This window comes from Asparagus officinalis, chromosome 5, assembly GCF_001876935.1.
Source record: "Asparagus officinalis chromosome 5, Aspof.V1, whole genome shotgun sequence".
Taxonomy (NCBI): domain Eukaryota; kingdom Viridiplantae; phylum Streptophyta; class Magnoliopsida; order Asparagales; family Asparagaceae; genus Asparagus; species Asparagus officinalis.
The window spans coordinates 50,175,696-50,190,308 of NC_033798.1; the positions used below are offsets into that span (position 1 = coordinate 50,175,696).

The 14,613-nt window shown below is 41.0% G+C and overlaps 2 protein-coding genes across 2 annotated transcripts; both read left to right on the plus strand.

Moving 5' to 3' along the window:
* On the plus strand, positions 2,160–5,367 carry LOC109841815. Its single transcript, XM_020410753.1, has 6 exons — positions 2,160–2,466; positions 2,509–3,343; positions 3,392–3,500; positions 3,644–3,846; positions 4,038–4,957; positions 5,039–5,367. Exons 1-6 carry the CDS (start codon positions 2,160–2,162, stop codon positions 5,365–5,367), a joined length of 2,703 nt encoding a protein of 900 aa, XP_020266342.1.
* On the plus strand, positions 7,954–8,710 carry LOC109843688 (non-specific lipid-transfer protein A-like). Its single transcript, XM_020412640.1, has 2 exons — positions 7,954–8,382; positions 8,569–8,710. The coding sequence occupies exons 1-2, from the start codon at positions 8,021–8,023 to the stop codon at positions 8,576–8,578; spliced, it is 372 nt and encodes a 123-aa protein (XP_020268229.1). The 5' UTR covers positions 7,954–8,020; the 3' UTR covers positions 8,579–8,710.

Consider the following 14,613-nt stretch of genomic DNA (forward strand, 5'->3'; position numbering starts at 1 on the left):
TTGAATAATTGATTAACTACCAAAATTAATTCAAATTAAACAACTTAATTTGAATTAGAAGAATTTTTCATAGCTTAATTAGGGCCCATAACTTAATTGAATAAATTAAGTATACCAAAGTGGACCCATAATTTAATATGAAAAAGCTAAGGCTTAACCATAGTGAACACGAAGTTCTCTTGACTTGGAACACGAGGTTCGTTTGTATTGAGTACAAGACTCACCTAAGAACAAACGCGAGGTTCGTTTGAAAAAATTTAAAAAATGAACGTGATGTTCAACTTGAGAATGAACGCAAGATTCGTTTTGAAAATGAACGCGAAGTTCGACCTGAGAATGAACATGATGTTCAACTTGAGAACGAACGCGATGTTCAACTTGAGAACGAACGCGATGTTCGACCTGAGAATGAACGTGATGTTCAACTTGAGAACGAACGCGGGGTTTGACCTGAGAATGAACGCGATGTTCAACTTGAGAACGAACGCCGAGGTTCGTTTGGATTGAGCACAGGGCTCGCCTAAAGATGAACGCGGAGTTCGACTTGAGGATGAACACGAGGTTCGACTTGAATTGAGCGCGAGGCTCACCTGAGAACGAACGTGAGGTTCGTTTGAATTGAGCGTGAGGCTCACCTTAGAACGAACGCAAAGTTCGTTTGAATTGAGCGCGAGGCTCACCTTAGAACGAACGCGAAGTTCGTTTGAAGCTTTCAAGCCTCGCCAAAAATTAAGGTAACCAACTCCTTAATTCCCGCACGTTTTCACGCACGAACCCTTAGGGTTTCATTCTGAAACCGCCGCCACCATTGCTCCTGCACCTAAGGTCGAAACCCTAGGGTTTTCTGACGCCGCTGTCGCCGTCGGAGTCGAAAGCGAGGCCGCCAGCGATACTTCGTCGGCGAGGAGCACGGGACCGACGACCAAACAAAATAGATCAAAAAATTCCTCGATTTTATTTCAAAACTAGATCCAGAATCGAAAGATAACTTCTTGATCCAGATCCTAAAAATAATTATTGTTCACGGAAATTTACTGTTCATCCGTGAACAGTTCTGAGAAAAATCATAGATTTTTAAGATCAAAAAACCCAATTTTTAAGAACTTAAACCCCTAAGAATTAATCACGGGTGGCTCTGATACCACTTGTTTGATCTAAGCGTGATTAAATCATAGAGATTAAACATTAAGAGCAGAAGCTTATACCTGAATCCATAGATTGGACTTGAGTTGGGTTTTGGATCTTCTAATCTTAGGGTTTCTCTCCTTAATATCTCTTTAGATGGGGATAAGAGCATGAGAGTGGCTAACCCTACATTAGGGACCATAACCCCATATATATAGGTATTGTACATTTGTAATTTGGCCCCTCATCAAATTACAATTACAACCTGGTATCTGCACATATAACCCCATGATTTATTTAAATACCCATTAACCCAAATCAATTGATCACTTTAGTGGGTTATCCTGAAGAATAGCAATACACACAGATTAATTATATGTGCCCACAAATAGATTTAATTAGATTTAAATCCAACAATTTTATCATCTTCCTTCACCTACATTTCCTTTCAAAAAATTCTCAAACAAAATGAACATTTTTCCGCCTTTCTTTGTCCTTCATTCACCATTATCCAAATAGAGTGTAAAGCAGTGGCAAATCCCTCTTGACCAAAGTGGGTTCACGTGACCCCAGTTTGGTGAAGATGGACCAAGAACCTAATTTGTTAACCCAACTAAAAATGGTACATTTCACGAAACCCCTCTTAAGTTTGGGTTCTCTAGAAAAACCCCTTGAACTTTCATTGTTTTTCCAAAGGATCTCTAAGAATGCGTGAACCACATTCTAAAAGGGGTACATTTTACGAAATCCCTCTCAGATTTGGGTTTCCTCAGAAACCCCCATAAACTTTTAGTGTTTAAGAGTGAAGTTGATTTTTTTGATATTTACCCACTAAAAAACTCATTGTGCAATTCAAGGTCCGAACTAGGAAACCCGTGATTTGTGACATACATACACTATGATATATTTGGATCTCGTGATTAGTAACATACATTGAGAAAGGATTAAGCGCGTGTGAGTTGGGCGGGATGTCTAAAGGCGCATTTTAGTGGGCGACTCTTCCTGCTATTGTGCGCCTCTCCGCCTAGATTTCAATGGCGAGATCGAGGAAGAAGATGAGTGGAAGTAAGGGGAAGGGAGCTCTTACTAAGGAGATTAGGGATTCTATTTTCGTATATCCTTCATCGATTGGGATCTCGGCGAGCTCTGGATCTAGATTGGATGAAACAGTGAATTTCTTGTCATCTCAGGAGATAGAGAGTGCATCTCAGGAGATGGAGAGTACAGGTCCTAAGGGCGCAAAGAGAAAGATGTCTATGGAAGAAATTCTTGCTAGGACGAGATCGTTGTCAGATCCGCCTCCTCAGATGGATGCTGGTCAGCAGATCTCTCATCAGTTAAGTAAGTCTCCCTAATCTTGGGCTGATGTTGTTGAACAAGAAGATGAATCTAAATTACCTGTGGATCCTTTCTTGGATGTTGGTAGAGATGTTGTTCAGCAGAATGAAAATCTGAGTGTAGCTGATCACATTGATGAAGGTAAGCAGTATGAAACATCTCAGGGAAAAGTTATGGATCTGGATAATAAAGTTGACGATCTTAAGATTCTTGATAGAAAAGAACAGGGAATTAAGAAATCTTTTGTTAGCCTATTTTTAGACAATAGAAAAGCTGGAAGTGGATTAGCATTAAATTTTGTTCCATCCTCTCAAAAAACCATGGTTACATTTAATGAAGATGAATGTAATGAGGGGAAAAATCTTTGGAAATTTGCATTAATCGGGCATGTTATTGGGATGAATGTTAGATTTAAAGCCATGGAGTCCTTTGTTACTAAATTGTGGGGTAAAATCTCAATTCCAAAAGTATTTTTACTTAAGCCGGGTATTTTCTTGTTTGACTTTCAACATGAAAGTAATATGAGAGAGATACTTGAAGCTGGTCCATGGTTTTTTGGGGCACGTCCTTTAGTTCTTAAACCCTGGACAATTGACACTGATATTGAGAAAATTCAGGACCAAAAATATCCTATTTGGGTGCAATTTCCTAATTTGAGATTGAATCTATGGAGCTCCATTGGTATAAGCAAGGTTGCAAGTTTAATTGGCTGCCCTATCACTACTGACAAGCTCACTGCTACAAGGCAGAGGCTGAGTTATGCTAGGGTGCTATTGGAAGTTGATTTGCCTCTTAAAGAACCTTTGCCTGATATGGTTGAAATTCAAGGGCCAAATGGTAATAGCTACTGCCAGAAGGTTATATATGAATTTAAGCCAAGGTGGTGTTCCATTTGCAAAATGGTTGGACATGATACTCTTTAATGTAGGAAAAATATTGCTAGAAAGGTTTGTGTGCCTGTCAGGAAGCCTGATCCTGTTGTTGGATTGGCTAAGGCTACTGACAAACATGCACAATTGGAAAAATGTGCACAGATTGTTTCTAATTCTATTTAGTTTGGTAGTATTCCTGTACCTGGTTCTGTGTAGTATCCTGGCAAACATGCACATCATGAGAAACTTGCACAGATGGATCCTAAAAACTCATGCATGCATCAGCAAAATGTTTTGGTTCTGTTCAGGCTGGAAGTGAGCAGGAACATGTTAATATGGCTGGTTCTGCGAGTTTTACTGGCAAATGTGTACTTTATGGTAAACATGCACAGAATGATTCTGGTATTGTTCAAGAAGGGTGCTCCAAAGAAAGGCTTAAACAAAAAGCTAATTCTCCTACTGTCAATATCTCTGGTTTTACTACTGTCACTAGAGCTAGTGGTGCTAAAAGGTTTGGTATCAATTTCTCTACTCTTGATCATCAGATTTTTGATCTGGATCCCTCTACTTCTGATAGAGGGGGGAAATCCCTATAAATGCATTTGGCCATTTGGAATATTAGAGGGTTTAACTTGCCCTCTAAGCATGGGATAGTGAGAAAATTTATTCAAGAGTATAAAATAGTTTTTTTAGCTCTTTTAGAAACAAAACTAGCTGGAGGGAATTGCAGACTATTGGAAATACAGTTGCTAAAGATTGGAAGTGGTTATCTAACATACATATGGCAAATAAAGCTAGAATATGGATTCTATGGGATAGTGACATACTTTCAGTTCAGGAGGTTAAAACTTCTGATCAATATATTACATGTGATGTTAAATCCAAGGATGGGAAATTGTCATGTTTAATCACTGCAGTTTATGCTTTGAATCATAGTGATGGTAGGAAAGTTTTATGGGAGGACTTGTTATCTTTCAAAATGAATGTGGATTGTCCTTGGTTAGTGGGTGGAGATTTTAATGCTATAACTAGTAGTGATGAGAAAATTAGGGGTGCTCCAGTAACTAACACTGATACTGATGATTTCCAAAGCTTTGTTGCAGCTAGTAAGCTGGCTCATATAAAAACTACTGGCTATTTTTTCACATGGGGTAACAAGCAAAATGCTGACACAAGAGTATGGTCTAGGCTTGATAGGACTTTGGTAAATGAGGATTGGATTCTCAATTACACCACAAGTCGGGTTGAGTATTTGATGCCTCTCTATTCAAATCATTCTCCAGGACTTATAACTATTGGTGATGATAATTTTGAGGGTAAAAAGCCTTTTAAGTTTTTTAATATGTGGACAAAGCACCCTAAATTCCTGGAAGTGGTGAGGTCTGCTTGGAGCTTCAATGTCAGGGGATACAACATGTACAAATTTTATTCTAAGCTCAAGAATCTTAAACCTTTGCTTAAAGAGTTGAATAAGAAGAACTTTATGGATATTAGTCAACAAGTGCAACGAGCAAAAGCAGAATTATGGGATGTTCAAGAGCAGTTAAATTCTGACCTCTTCAATCCAGTATTGATATCAAAAGAAAAATTTTGTATATCAAACTACACTAAATTACTGGAATGTGAGAATTCTTTTTACAGACAGAAGGCTAACATTAAATGGGGTTTGCATGCTGACAAAGGAACATAACTTTTTCATTCAGTTATGAAATCTAAGAGGCATCAAAATAGAGTTCTATCTTTGTATACTGAGAATGGCACAAGGTTAACTGACATGTCTGAGATTACTGCAGAGTTTGTTCAATATTTCAAGAAACTTTTGGGCAATGCTAAAGGCACAATTGCTACTGATCCTAATATTATTTCAAATGGCCCTATTTTGAACTCTGCTCAACAGAGAGATTTAAGTTCTCCTGTTTCCAGAGATGAGATTAAACAGGCTCTATTCTTAATAGCTGACAGTAAGGCCCCTGGCCCTGATGGGTTCAATGCTGTTTTCTTCAAGCTAGGCTGCATGGAGTATTATCAGTGAGGACTTATTCCTGGCAGTAGAAGAATTCTTCTTGTCGGGTAAGCTTCTAGGCACTTTTAACACCACAACCATTACCCTAGTGCCCAAGTCTCTTAACCCAAATACAGCTGCAGATTTTAGGCCTATATCTTGCTGTAATGTTATATACAAAATCATCTCTAAGATTCTGGCCAACAGATTGCAGAAAGTTATGGGATACCTTATAAATGATGCACAAAGTGCTTTTGTGAAGGGAAGGCTTATTTCCAGTAATTTTTTGTTAGCCCATGAACTCATAAAGCAATATGGTAGGAAGAATATCTCACCCAGAGCAATCTTGAATATTGATTTAAGGAAAGCTTTTGACACCATTAGCTGGGATTTTATTAAGGCTATGTTGATTGGTCTGGGATTTCCTAATGTCATGATTAGTTGGATTATGGAGTGTATTTCCACTCCAAAGTTTTCTTTAGTCCTTAATGGTGGTTTACATGGTTACTTTCATGGTGCACGTGGACTACGGCAAGGGGATCCTCTTTCTCCCTACCTTTTTGTCATTGGAATGGAATTTTTATCAAGGAAGCTTGACACTCTGAAAGATGATAGGTTGTTTAAATACCACCCTAAGTGCTCAAGATTGAAGATAACACATCTTATATTTGCCGATGATTTGTTACTGTTTTGCAAAGCTGACATGAATTCTATTATGAAAATCTATGCTTGTCTTCATGAGTTTGGGTTAGTCTCTGGCCTGGAAGCAAATTTCAGCAAGTGTGCTGCACATTTTGGAGATGTTGATGATAGGATTAAAATTTAGTTTTGCAACTATCCGAAATTCCCAGAGGGTGTGCTGCCAGTGAAGTATCTTGGATTACCTTTAAGTGCTAAAAGGCTTTCTTATCTTTAATGCTCTAGTTTGCTTGCTAAAATCAATAACCAATTTTAGTTTTGGCAACAGAAAAGGAAGCTATCTTATGCTGGTAGACTTGAAATGATCAAGTCTGTAATTCTGGGTATTCAAACATTTTGGATTAGTAACTGTATTCTACCAATTAAAGTCTTGGAGAAAATTGATAAATTGTGCTCTGATTTCTTATGGGCTCAAAAAATTCATTTGGTTGCTTAGAGTTCTATCTGTCAGGGGAAGGAAAAAGGAGGTCTGGGGGTTTTTTCTGCGAAATCCTGGAATTGTGCAGCTGCCACAAAGCTTCTATGGATGATACATCTTAAAAAAGATCTTCTATGGATTAAGTGGATACATGGTAACTACTTGCAAAATCAAAATATTTGGGAGATTCAGGCTAGGAAACATGATTCTTGGATATGGAGACAACTTCTTAGAGTGAGGGATATGTTACTAAATAAATTTGGCAGTATTGGTAATGTGAAGAATGCTGTTGAGGGCTGCTTTACTAATGACAAACTCAAACTTTCTGAGATATATTTGAGTTTAATTCAGCCAATGCCAAAAGTCAGCTGGTCTAGCACAGTTTGGGATGGTTTTCTTTATCCTAAGCATTCTTTTATTCTATGGTTGGCATGTCATCAAAGACTCCTCACTAAGGACCGATTATGTAAAATGGGGATGATGAGTTTAGCTCAGAATCAGTGTGTTCTGTGCTGTGGTAATCAAATGGAAACAAGTAAGCATATCTTTTTTGAATGCCAATTCTCGGCTGATGTATGGAATAGGGTGATGGATTGGATGAGATTTAGATGGAGATCTTGTTGCTGGGACAGGATCATTAGTTGGTATTCTTGCAATCTGAAAGGAAGAGGGCCCTTGAGGAAGTTGAAAAGAATGTGTCTTTTAGCTACTGTATATATGCTCTGGGATGAGAGGAATAGAAGGCTTTTTCAAGGCAAAATGAGAGATTCTTCTCAGATTTTCAGAGCCATTAGACTCTCAGTTTTTACAAGAATTTTGAATGATAGTTCACATGTACATATGATAGATTTGCTTGAGGTTTTGTAACTTTCTTCTTGTTTTACCAGTTCTCTGGTAACTGGATGTTCTTCTCGTTGCTTATTTTGGTTTATGAATAAAATTTTAAGTTCATTGACCAAAAAAAAAAAATACATTGAGAACAATGAATTTGATAGTAGCATTAATGATATGATTATGTACTTGTTTTCAATATACAAAAACTTATTGGAGACAACTGCTAAAGTTTTTAATTGTTAATCATGTAGTTGATACCACTTTTTAGAAAGTCTGAATGAAATGAGATCTTCTCCTCATGCATAGTGTCCTAATATTTCCTAATGTTCTATCTTGGCCATTCACTTTACACATGTGGGCCTATTGGAGAGGATGGAGGGTGATGGAGGGGATAGATGCATTAGGAAACATTAGGAAACACTATGCATGATCAGAGGATCCCGATCCAGTCTGAACCCGCTATTGGTGTCAGGTAAAGAATTTCATGTCGTTTCTACTTCTTTTTCCGTTCAGTTCGTGGAGTTTGCTTATCTCACACGCACGAACCATGAAGGCAGAAACAACAAACTGAAGTCACCTTCTTCCTCTTTCAGTTATCTCCACTTGTTGCCATGCTCTCATCTCCAAACAAAATCATCACCCTGCCCATATCTCCACTACTATAAATACCCTTCAATCTCCGCCTACAGTCTCAAAATCATCCCTTCTCTTTCACCACACTAAGCCCGTCAAATGGCAGCATCATCATCATCATCCCTATCTGCAGCCTTCGCTTTCCTCCTCCTGGCCATGGCTCATCTCATGATCATCGAGCCGTCACAGGCGATCAACTGCATGGACGTCGACCTGGCGCTTCGCCAGTGCGTGCCTTATCTGACAGGGCAAGCAACAGACCCCGCTGCAGCATGCTGCGACGGGATCGGCCAAATCAAGAGCATGGCCACGACCACGCCAGACCGACAGGCTGCGTGCAGCTGCATGAAGGCGGCCGCAGCGCACCTCCCCGGTCTTGTAGATAGCGCTGTGAGCGCCTTGCCGGCGAAATGCAATGTTCCTCTGCCTTACCCTATCTCTGCTTCTGTTGATTGCACCAAGTGAGTTATTTCTATTCCCTCCACATTTATGTCTCGCTTTTTTCTGCTTCTGCATTACATGATGATTTTTCAAGATTGAAAACCATGGTCATTCACTCAGACTTCCACTATTTTTGTTTCTTAAAAAAAGTTGTTAATTTCTTTTTCCTTTGAATTGATTTGTGACCCATACTTTTACTTCTGCAGGATCCAGTAATGTGGAAGATGTTAAAGGGAATAAAAGCAGGGCATGGCAGTTCAACGTTTCTTGTGTTTTTTAGTGTTTCTTTTCTACAAAATAAATGAACTTGCATGGTTAATCCTTATTAAGTTACGGAGCGGAGAACGTTACGGCTTTTTTAAAAGTGATGATTAATATCAATGCTATTGCTAACTTATATCTATCTAAAAAGTAACAAATGAACAAATGTAATAGAAGAGAGCGGTTGAAGCTATATAAGCTATACCTCTTCTCATATTTGGGTAGTGACATTACTATGTTCCTATGCGCTTTGCTCCATTTGCTTTGAAAGCAAAAAAATAATAGAGTTTGTTGAGCCTCAAATGCAGTCAGGATATTTAATTTTAGGGTTAATTTCAGGATACCCCAGCATGGCGGGTTGTCTTGTGAAAATAGTGTCGAGATTCCAAATGCACAATCAAGTTATATTATAGTATACAATGTCGATCCCACAATGAATGTGTGTAGGAAAAATTCTAACATGGATCCTAGAGATGTGTATGGACAATTAAGAGTGAAAATATGGAGAGATAAAGAGAATGAGTGATTATTTACAAATAAAAATAAAACAAGAGGGGAGAAAGAGAGTGGACAACTAAAAGGAAATAAATAATAACAAAGAGCAGAAATAAAGGAAACTAAAAAAGGACAAATTCATGACTAGAAAAACTACCCACAAAGAGAAAAATAATCAAAATAAGTAAAATATGGATGAAATCAAGAGAAAATATAGAAATCTAGAATTGAATCCACCAGTTGATTTCATTTGGAATTTATGAACTATTCTTTTTTTATCATATCTTACTTTAGATTTATTAAGCATAGACTATCAAACCACTTAAGAAAAGTAAAATCTATCATATTATCATCCAAGCAAAATCATCATTCATTAAAAGAATAAGTAACTAGATAGTAATTCTAGAATGCATAAGCATAACCAATTAAACCACTCAAGATAAGCATAAATTATTAAATTCTTCTTCTATCAATTAGTTCTCTAGCTGATTATCCTAAGCATGATCATTTTGAGCATAAGAGAGCAATTTACAAATCATAAAAGAAATTAAACTAGTTTCTTACGATTATAAAATTCCTACAAGAATTAGTTATACATTTTGAAAAATAAAAATAAGAAAATAGAACCTAGGCTAGAAAGTATAAAAGAAAGAAAATAAAAATAACAACTAGTCTATAAAAATAACAATAAGAATAAGAAAATAAAGATCTAAACTATAAGCATAAAGCAAATCCAACTAACAAAATTAAAAGAGCATAAAAGAAAATCTATACTAAAAAATACTAAAAAATAAATTCTACAAAGTACAAAAATAAATAACTGTAGGCATTGAAAATTGCCTATAGTTCTCCACGAACGGTTCAGTGTTAAAGAGCGACGATGAACGTCACTATCCGGTCCACAGGAGTCCAATTGACGTCGACAAACGATTGAAGTGAATCGACGAGCTACGTGAGCGGATAGGATTTCGGAACAACGAAGACCCGGACCAATCGGGAATCCGGCGGTGTTCACAAAAAGGATAACGCCCCTCGTGCCTCGACCACTCTACAGATAATCCAACCACCAGAGCGGATCGAACTCTTCGTCAAGCATCCAACGCATCCACCCCCTAGACCCTCTACACACCTATAAATACCCCCCCTTGGTGCCTTGATTTGAGGAGGATTTTTGGAGAGCTTGGCGAAGCCCTGCTGCAGTGAAGAGTGCCCGTGAGCTTCAACAAGAGGAAGAGAGGTCTACATCAGTCTTCATCGCCCGTCAGATCCTTAGTATCGGCCTTAGCGTTGATACTAAGAAGAGCTATTACCTCGCTTTAGCCGAGGTATACGCTTATAGCTTCTAGATCTCACGCGGATCGACGAAGCTCTGCCCGATTTTCTCGGAGCAGATTTGAGTGCCCGGTGGTCCACGGATATCAACATCCCCGTCACAGGCAAAAGACCCACGCAAGCAAGAGACCGCAAAACAGGATCTTGCGTTTGTTTGAAGGGAGTTGTAATCTTTTTTTTTGTTTTCATTGTGTAAGAGTCTTATAAAAAGACAATCTTTTTTCTGTTTCATTGTAACGATTGAAGTTGTAATGAGTACAGCAATGAATACAACAACTTTCTCCGCAAACAAGCTGGCGACCACAGTGGGACCCCCGGGTGTTGTGGGTCCTGTTTTGTCCCCGTACGCCTGTTTTAGGCCCGAATTCGCCCGTTTTCGTCGATTATTGGATGTCTTGATGAAAATCGACACCAATCAACATTCGACGATTTGAAACCCTAAGGGTCAACGCCTGTCAATGCGTAACCCTAGGTCAACGCCAGTCAACGCGTTGCGACAGAAGTCAACGTTCGAGGATTTAAAGTCCACACTAATCAACGTTCGACGATCCAAAAACCCTAGGGTCAACGCCGGTCAACGCGTAACCCTAGGTCAACACCGGTCAACGCGTTGTGACGAAAAGTCAACACGCGGTGGTCCGAAACCCTAAGCCAGCACAATGTGACGGAGGTAGTTCAAAGTCAACTCAATGACACGAGCCAAACTCAATTCATCAGCTGCAGACTCGAGACTCCGACGACGGCCAAGCGATAAACGCAGTGCCGGAAGAACTTCGGCTATTCGTCAAAGCATCGAATAGACCAAAAATCGAAGGAGCCAAGAGTCGAAGCTAACCACAGGTCCTTATGCCGACTGAAGGTTAGACCAATCACATCCAAAGTATTCCAGCCTCTTCTATAAAAGAAACGAGTCCGAAACACTTTGGAGGGGGTATCTGTAGGCATTGAAAATTGCCTATAGTTCTCCACGAACGGTTCAGTGTTAAAGAGCGACGATGAACGTCACTATCCAGTCCACAGGAGTCGAATTGACGTCGACAAACGATTGAAGTGAATCGACGAGCTACGTGAGCGGATAGGATTTCGGAACAACGAAGACCCGGACCAATCGGGAATCCGGCGGTGTTCACAAAAAGGACAACGCCCCTCGTGCCTCGACCACTCTACAGATAATCCAACCACCAGAGCGGATCGAACTCTTCGTCAAGCATCCAACGCACCCGGAATCACTCAAATCCGAGTTCAGACGAAGAATCTACCGGGAAAACAACCGAATCAACTCAAACGGAGTCTCGAGAGGTCGAAACACCCCGGGGGTGTCTAGGAAAAGCCTAGACACCCCAGGGGTGTCTCGGCCAGGCCGAGACACCCCATAGGGTGTCTCGCTTGGCGAGACACCAGGGGGTGTCCGTCGCCCCTTCAGAGGTGCCCCTACACACTCTCATATGCCTATAAAATAGCCCCCTTTGGCCTTTGTGTTATGATGGCGTAGGAGTTGTGGGAGAGCTTGGCGAAGCCCTGCGTGCAGTGAGAGTGCGTCGGTGCGCTTCAACAACGAGCATGCGAGAGTTACATCAGCAGCCTTCTATCACCCGTCCGATCCTTAGTGTTGCCCCTTAGCGGTGATACTAAGTAGAGCGAATATCTCGATTATCCGAGATAGGAGCTATAAACTTCTAGATCTCACGCGGATCGATGAGGTTCTGCTTCTATATCCCTTCGCGGATAGACGAAGCTCTGCCCGATTTTCTCGGAGCGGATCTGATTGCCCGGTGGTCCACGGATATCAACGTCCCCGTCACAGGCCAAAGACCCACGCAAGCAAGAGATGATAAACGGATCTTGCGTTTGTTTGAAAAGAGTTGTATTTTTTTTGTTTTCATTGTGTAAGAGTCTTATAAAAAGGCTATCTTTTTGTTTCATTGTAACGATCGAAGTTGTAATGAATGCAGCAATGAATACAACAACTTTTTCCGCAAACAAGCTATACTCTGTCGGAGTCTTAAGAAGCAGTTTATACTCGTATACTTTTCGGAGTGTTGCCGTTCTCAAATGGCTTACCCTAGCGTTATGACGCCGGCTTCAACCAAGGTTTGGATGCTATTCTTTAAAGTAAAGCAAGCCTTGGTGGGATGAAGGATCCTCCTGTGGTACGCGCAGTACTTCGGATCCGCAGAATCGTCAGCTTCCTCCTGATTCATGATGGGCGGGAGCTTGATTTTGTTGTTTTCGAGAAGAGACTCGAAGATGGCGGGAACGTCTTCGTCCTTGAACGAGTACTCTTTCTGGGCCTTTTGATCCGAAGTCTTCTGCTGTCTTCGGGACTGCTGTTTTGACGTTAGAGGGTTAACCATCGGTTGGTTTCTCTCGACCTTTCGCCTTCTGATGAAGCGTTCAGCCTGTTCTCCTCGAGCCTTCAACTCTTTCCAGGTACTGAACGGTTCTATTCCCATAACATCCAAGATGTTAACGGACAAGTTGTTATGAAAAGTCTGCAATATGAATTCCTCCGTGACGGGATCCTTGCAGTTCATTGCCTGATTACGGAAGCGTTTGATGAAGGTATCCACCGACTCTCCGTCTCTTTGTTTCATATCGAAGAGTGTCCTGACCGACACTTCGGTGTCATCATCGAAGAAATGGGCGAGGAACATGCTTTCCAGGTCCTCCCAGCTGTTGATGCTTCCTGGCTTGAGACGGTACCAATCGAAGGCGGGCCCGCGAAGGGTGCCAACGAATGACCGAACCATCAAAGGCTCGTTGCCAGAGATCACCCCCAAGTGGGACTTGAAGTAGATTAGATGCTGAGTAGGCGAGCCCTTCCCGTCGAACGGCGTGAAGTTGATCAGGTTGAACTTCGCCGGATACGGGATCGAATCCCATTCTCTTGGGTAAGGACACGGAATACCGGTCTTCTTCACCTCTCGAGCAATCATCAGGGCGTCGATTTTTCTTTCGAGATCCTTCATCTTTTCGGCCTGATCTATATCCTGTTTTGGACAATTGTCGAGAGGAATGATACGGCCACCCCCAGTGTTATCATTATTGGTGGGTCCACCCCCAGCGTTGTTATTTTTAGTGGGGCCACCCTCAGTATTCTTGGGCGGTGCGTCGGTCATGACGATTTCGTCCACCTCTGGATCGCTGTCAACTGCGGCATTCTGGGTGCGACGGTCGGACTCAACTAGCTGGTTCGACAAAGCTCGGATTTGTTGGTCGTGCATTTGTCTCATCTCTTGCATAGTCATTTCTATTTCGAACTTGAAGATTTCCTTCTGCTTAGCCAGGGCCTCTTCAATGATTTTGGCTATCTGCTCGGTGTTGACCATGAACACCTCTCGAGCTTGCCCTATGCTAGACATTGTATCGTCGGAGGCGAGCGCGGAATGAGAATCTGAGAACTCATCATCGGAATGGACTCCTTCATGGACCCCATGGTCATTGTTATATCCGACGGCTTCTAGCTGAAGCTGAGTTATTCCCAAATTGACCCTGCTTCCTAGAGAGAAATTAGGGTCGGAACCACTTGAAATGATTGGGGATTTTCCCTTGTTGACCATGTTGATGGTAACTTCTAGGAGTTCATCATCTCGAGCAACCGATCCTCTTTGGTGGGAACGCCTTGATTTGGATTATCTGTAGAGTGGTCGAGGCACGAAGGGCGTTGTCCTTTTTGTGAACACCGCCGGGTTCCCGATTGGTCCGGGTCTTGGTTGTTCCGAAATCCTATAAGCTCACGTAGCTCGTCGATTCACTTCAATCGTTCGTCGACGTCAATTGGACTCCTGTGGCTCGGATAGTGACGTTCATCGTCTCTCTTTAACACTGAACCATTCGTGGAGACCTATAGGTAATTTTCAATGCCTACAGATACCCCCTCCAAAGTGTTCCGGACTCGTTTCTTTTATAGAAGAGGCTGGAATACTTTGGATATGATTGGTCTGGTCTTAGTGCAACGTTACATGTGAGACGGGTTTAATAATTCACATGCTAGTCCGATTTCAAATGGTAATCGGTAAAGACATATCAAACCCGTTGATGGCTGGGGGTTTGCCAAAAATCCCATAAATCTGTCATTCGGAAGAAATACAGAAAAATCACAAGAAAGAAGCAAATGCGGAGTTTCTATTAATAGATCAAGTCAAAAGCATACAACAAGAAGC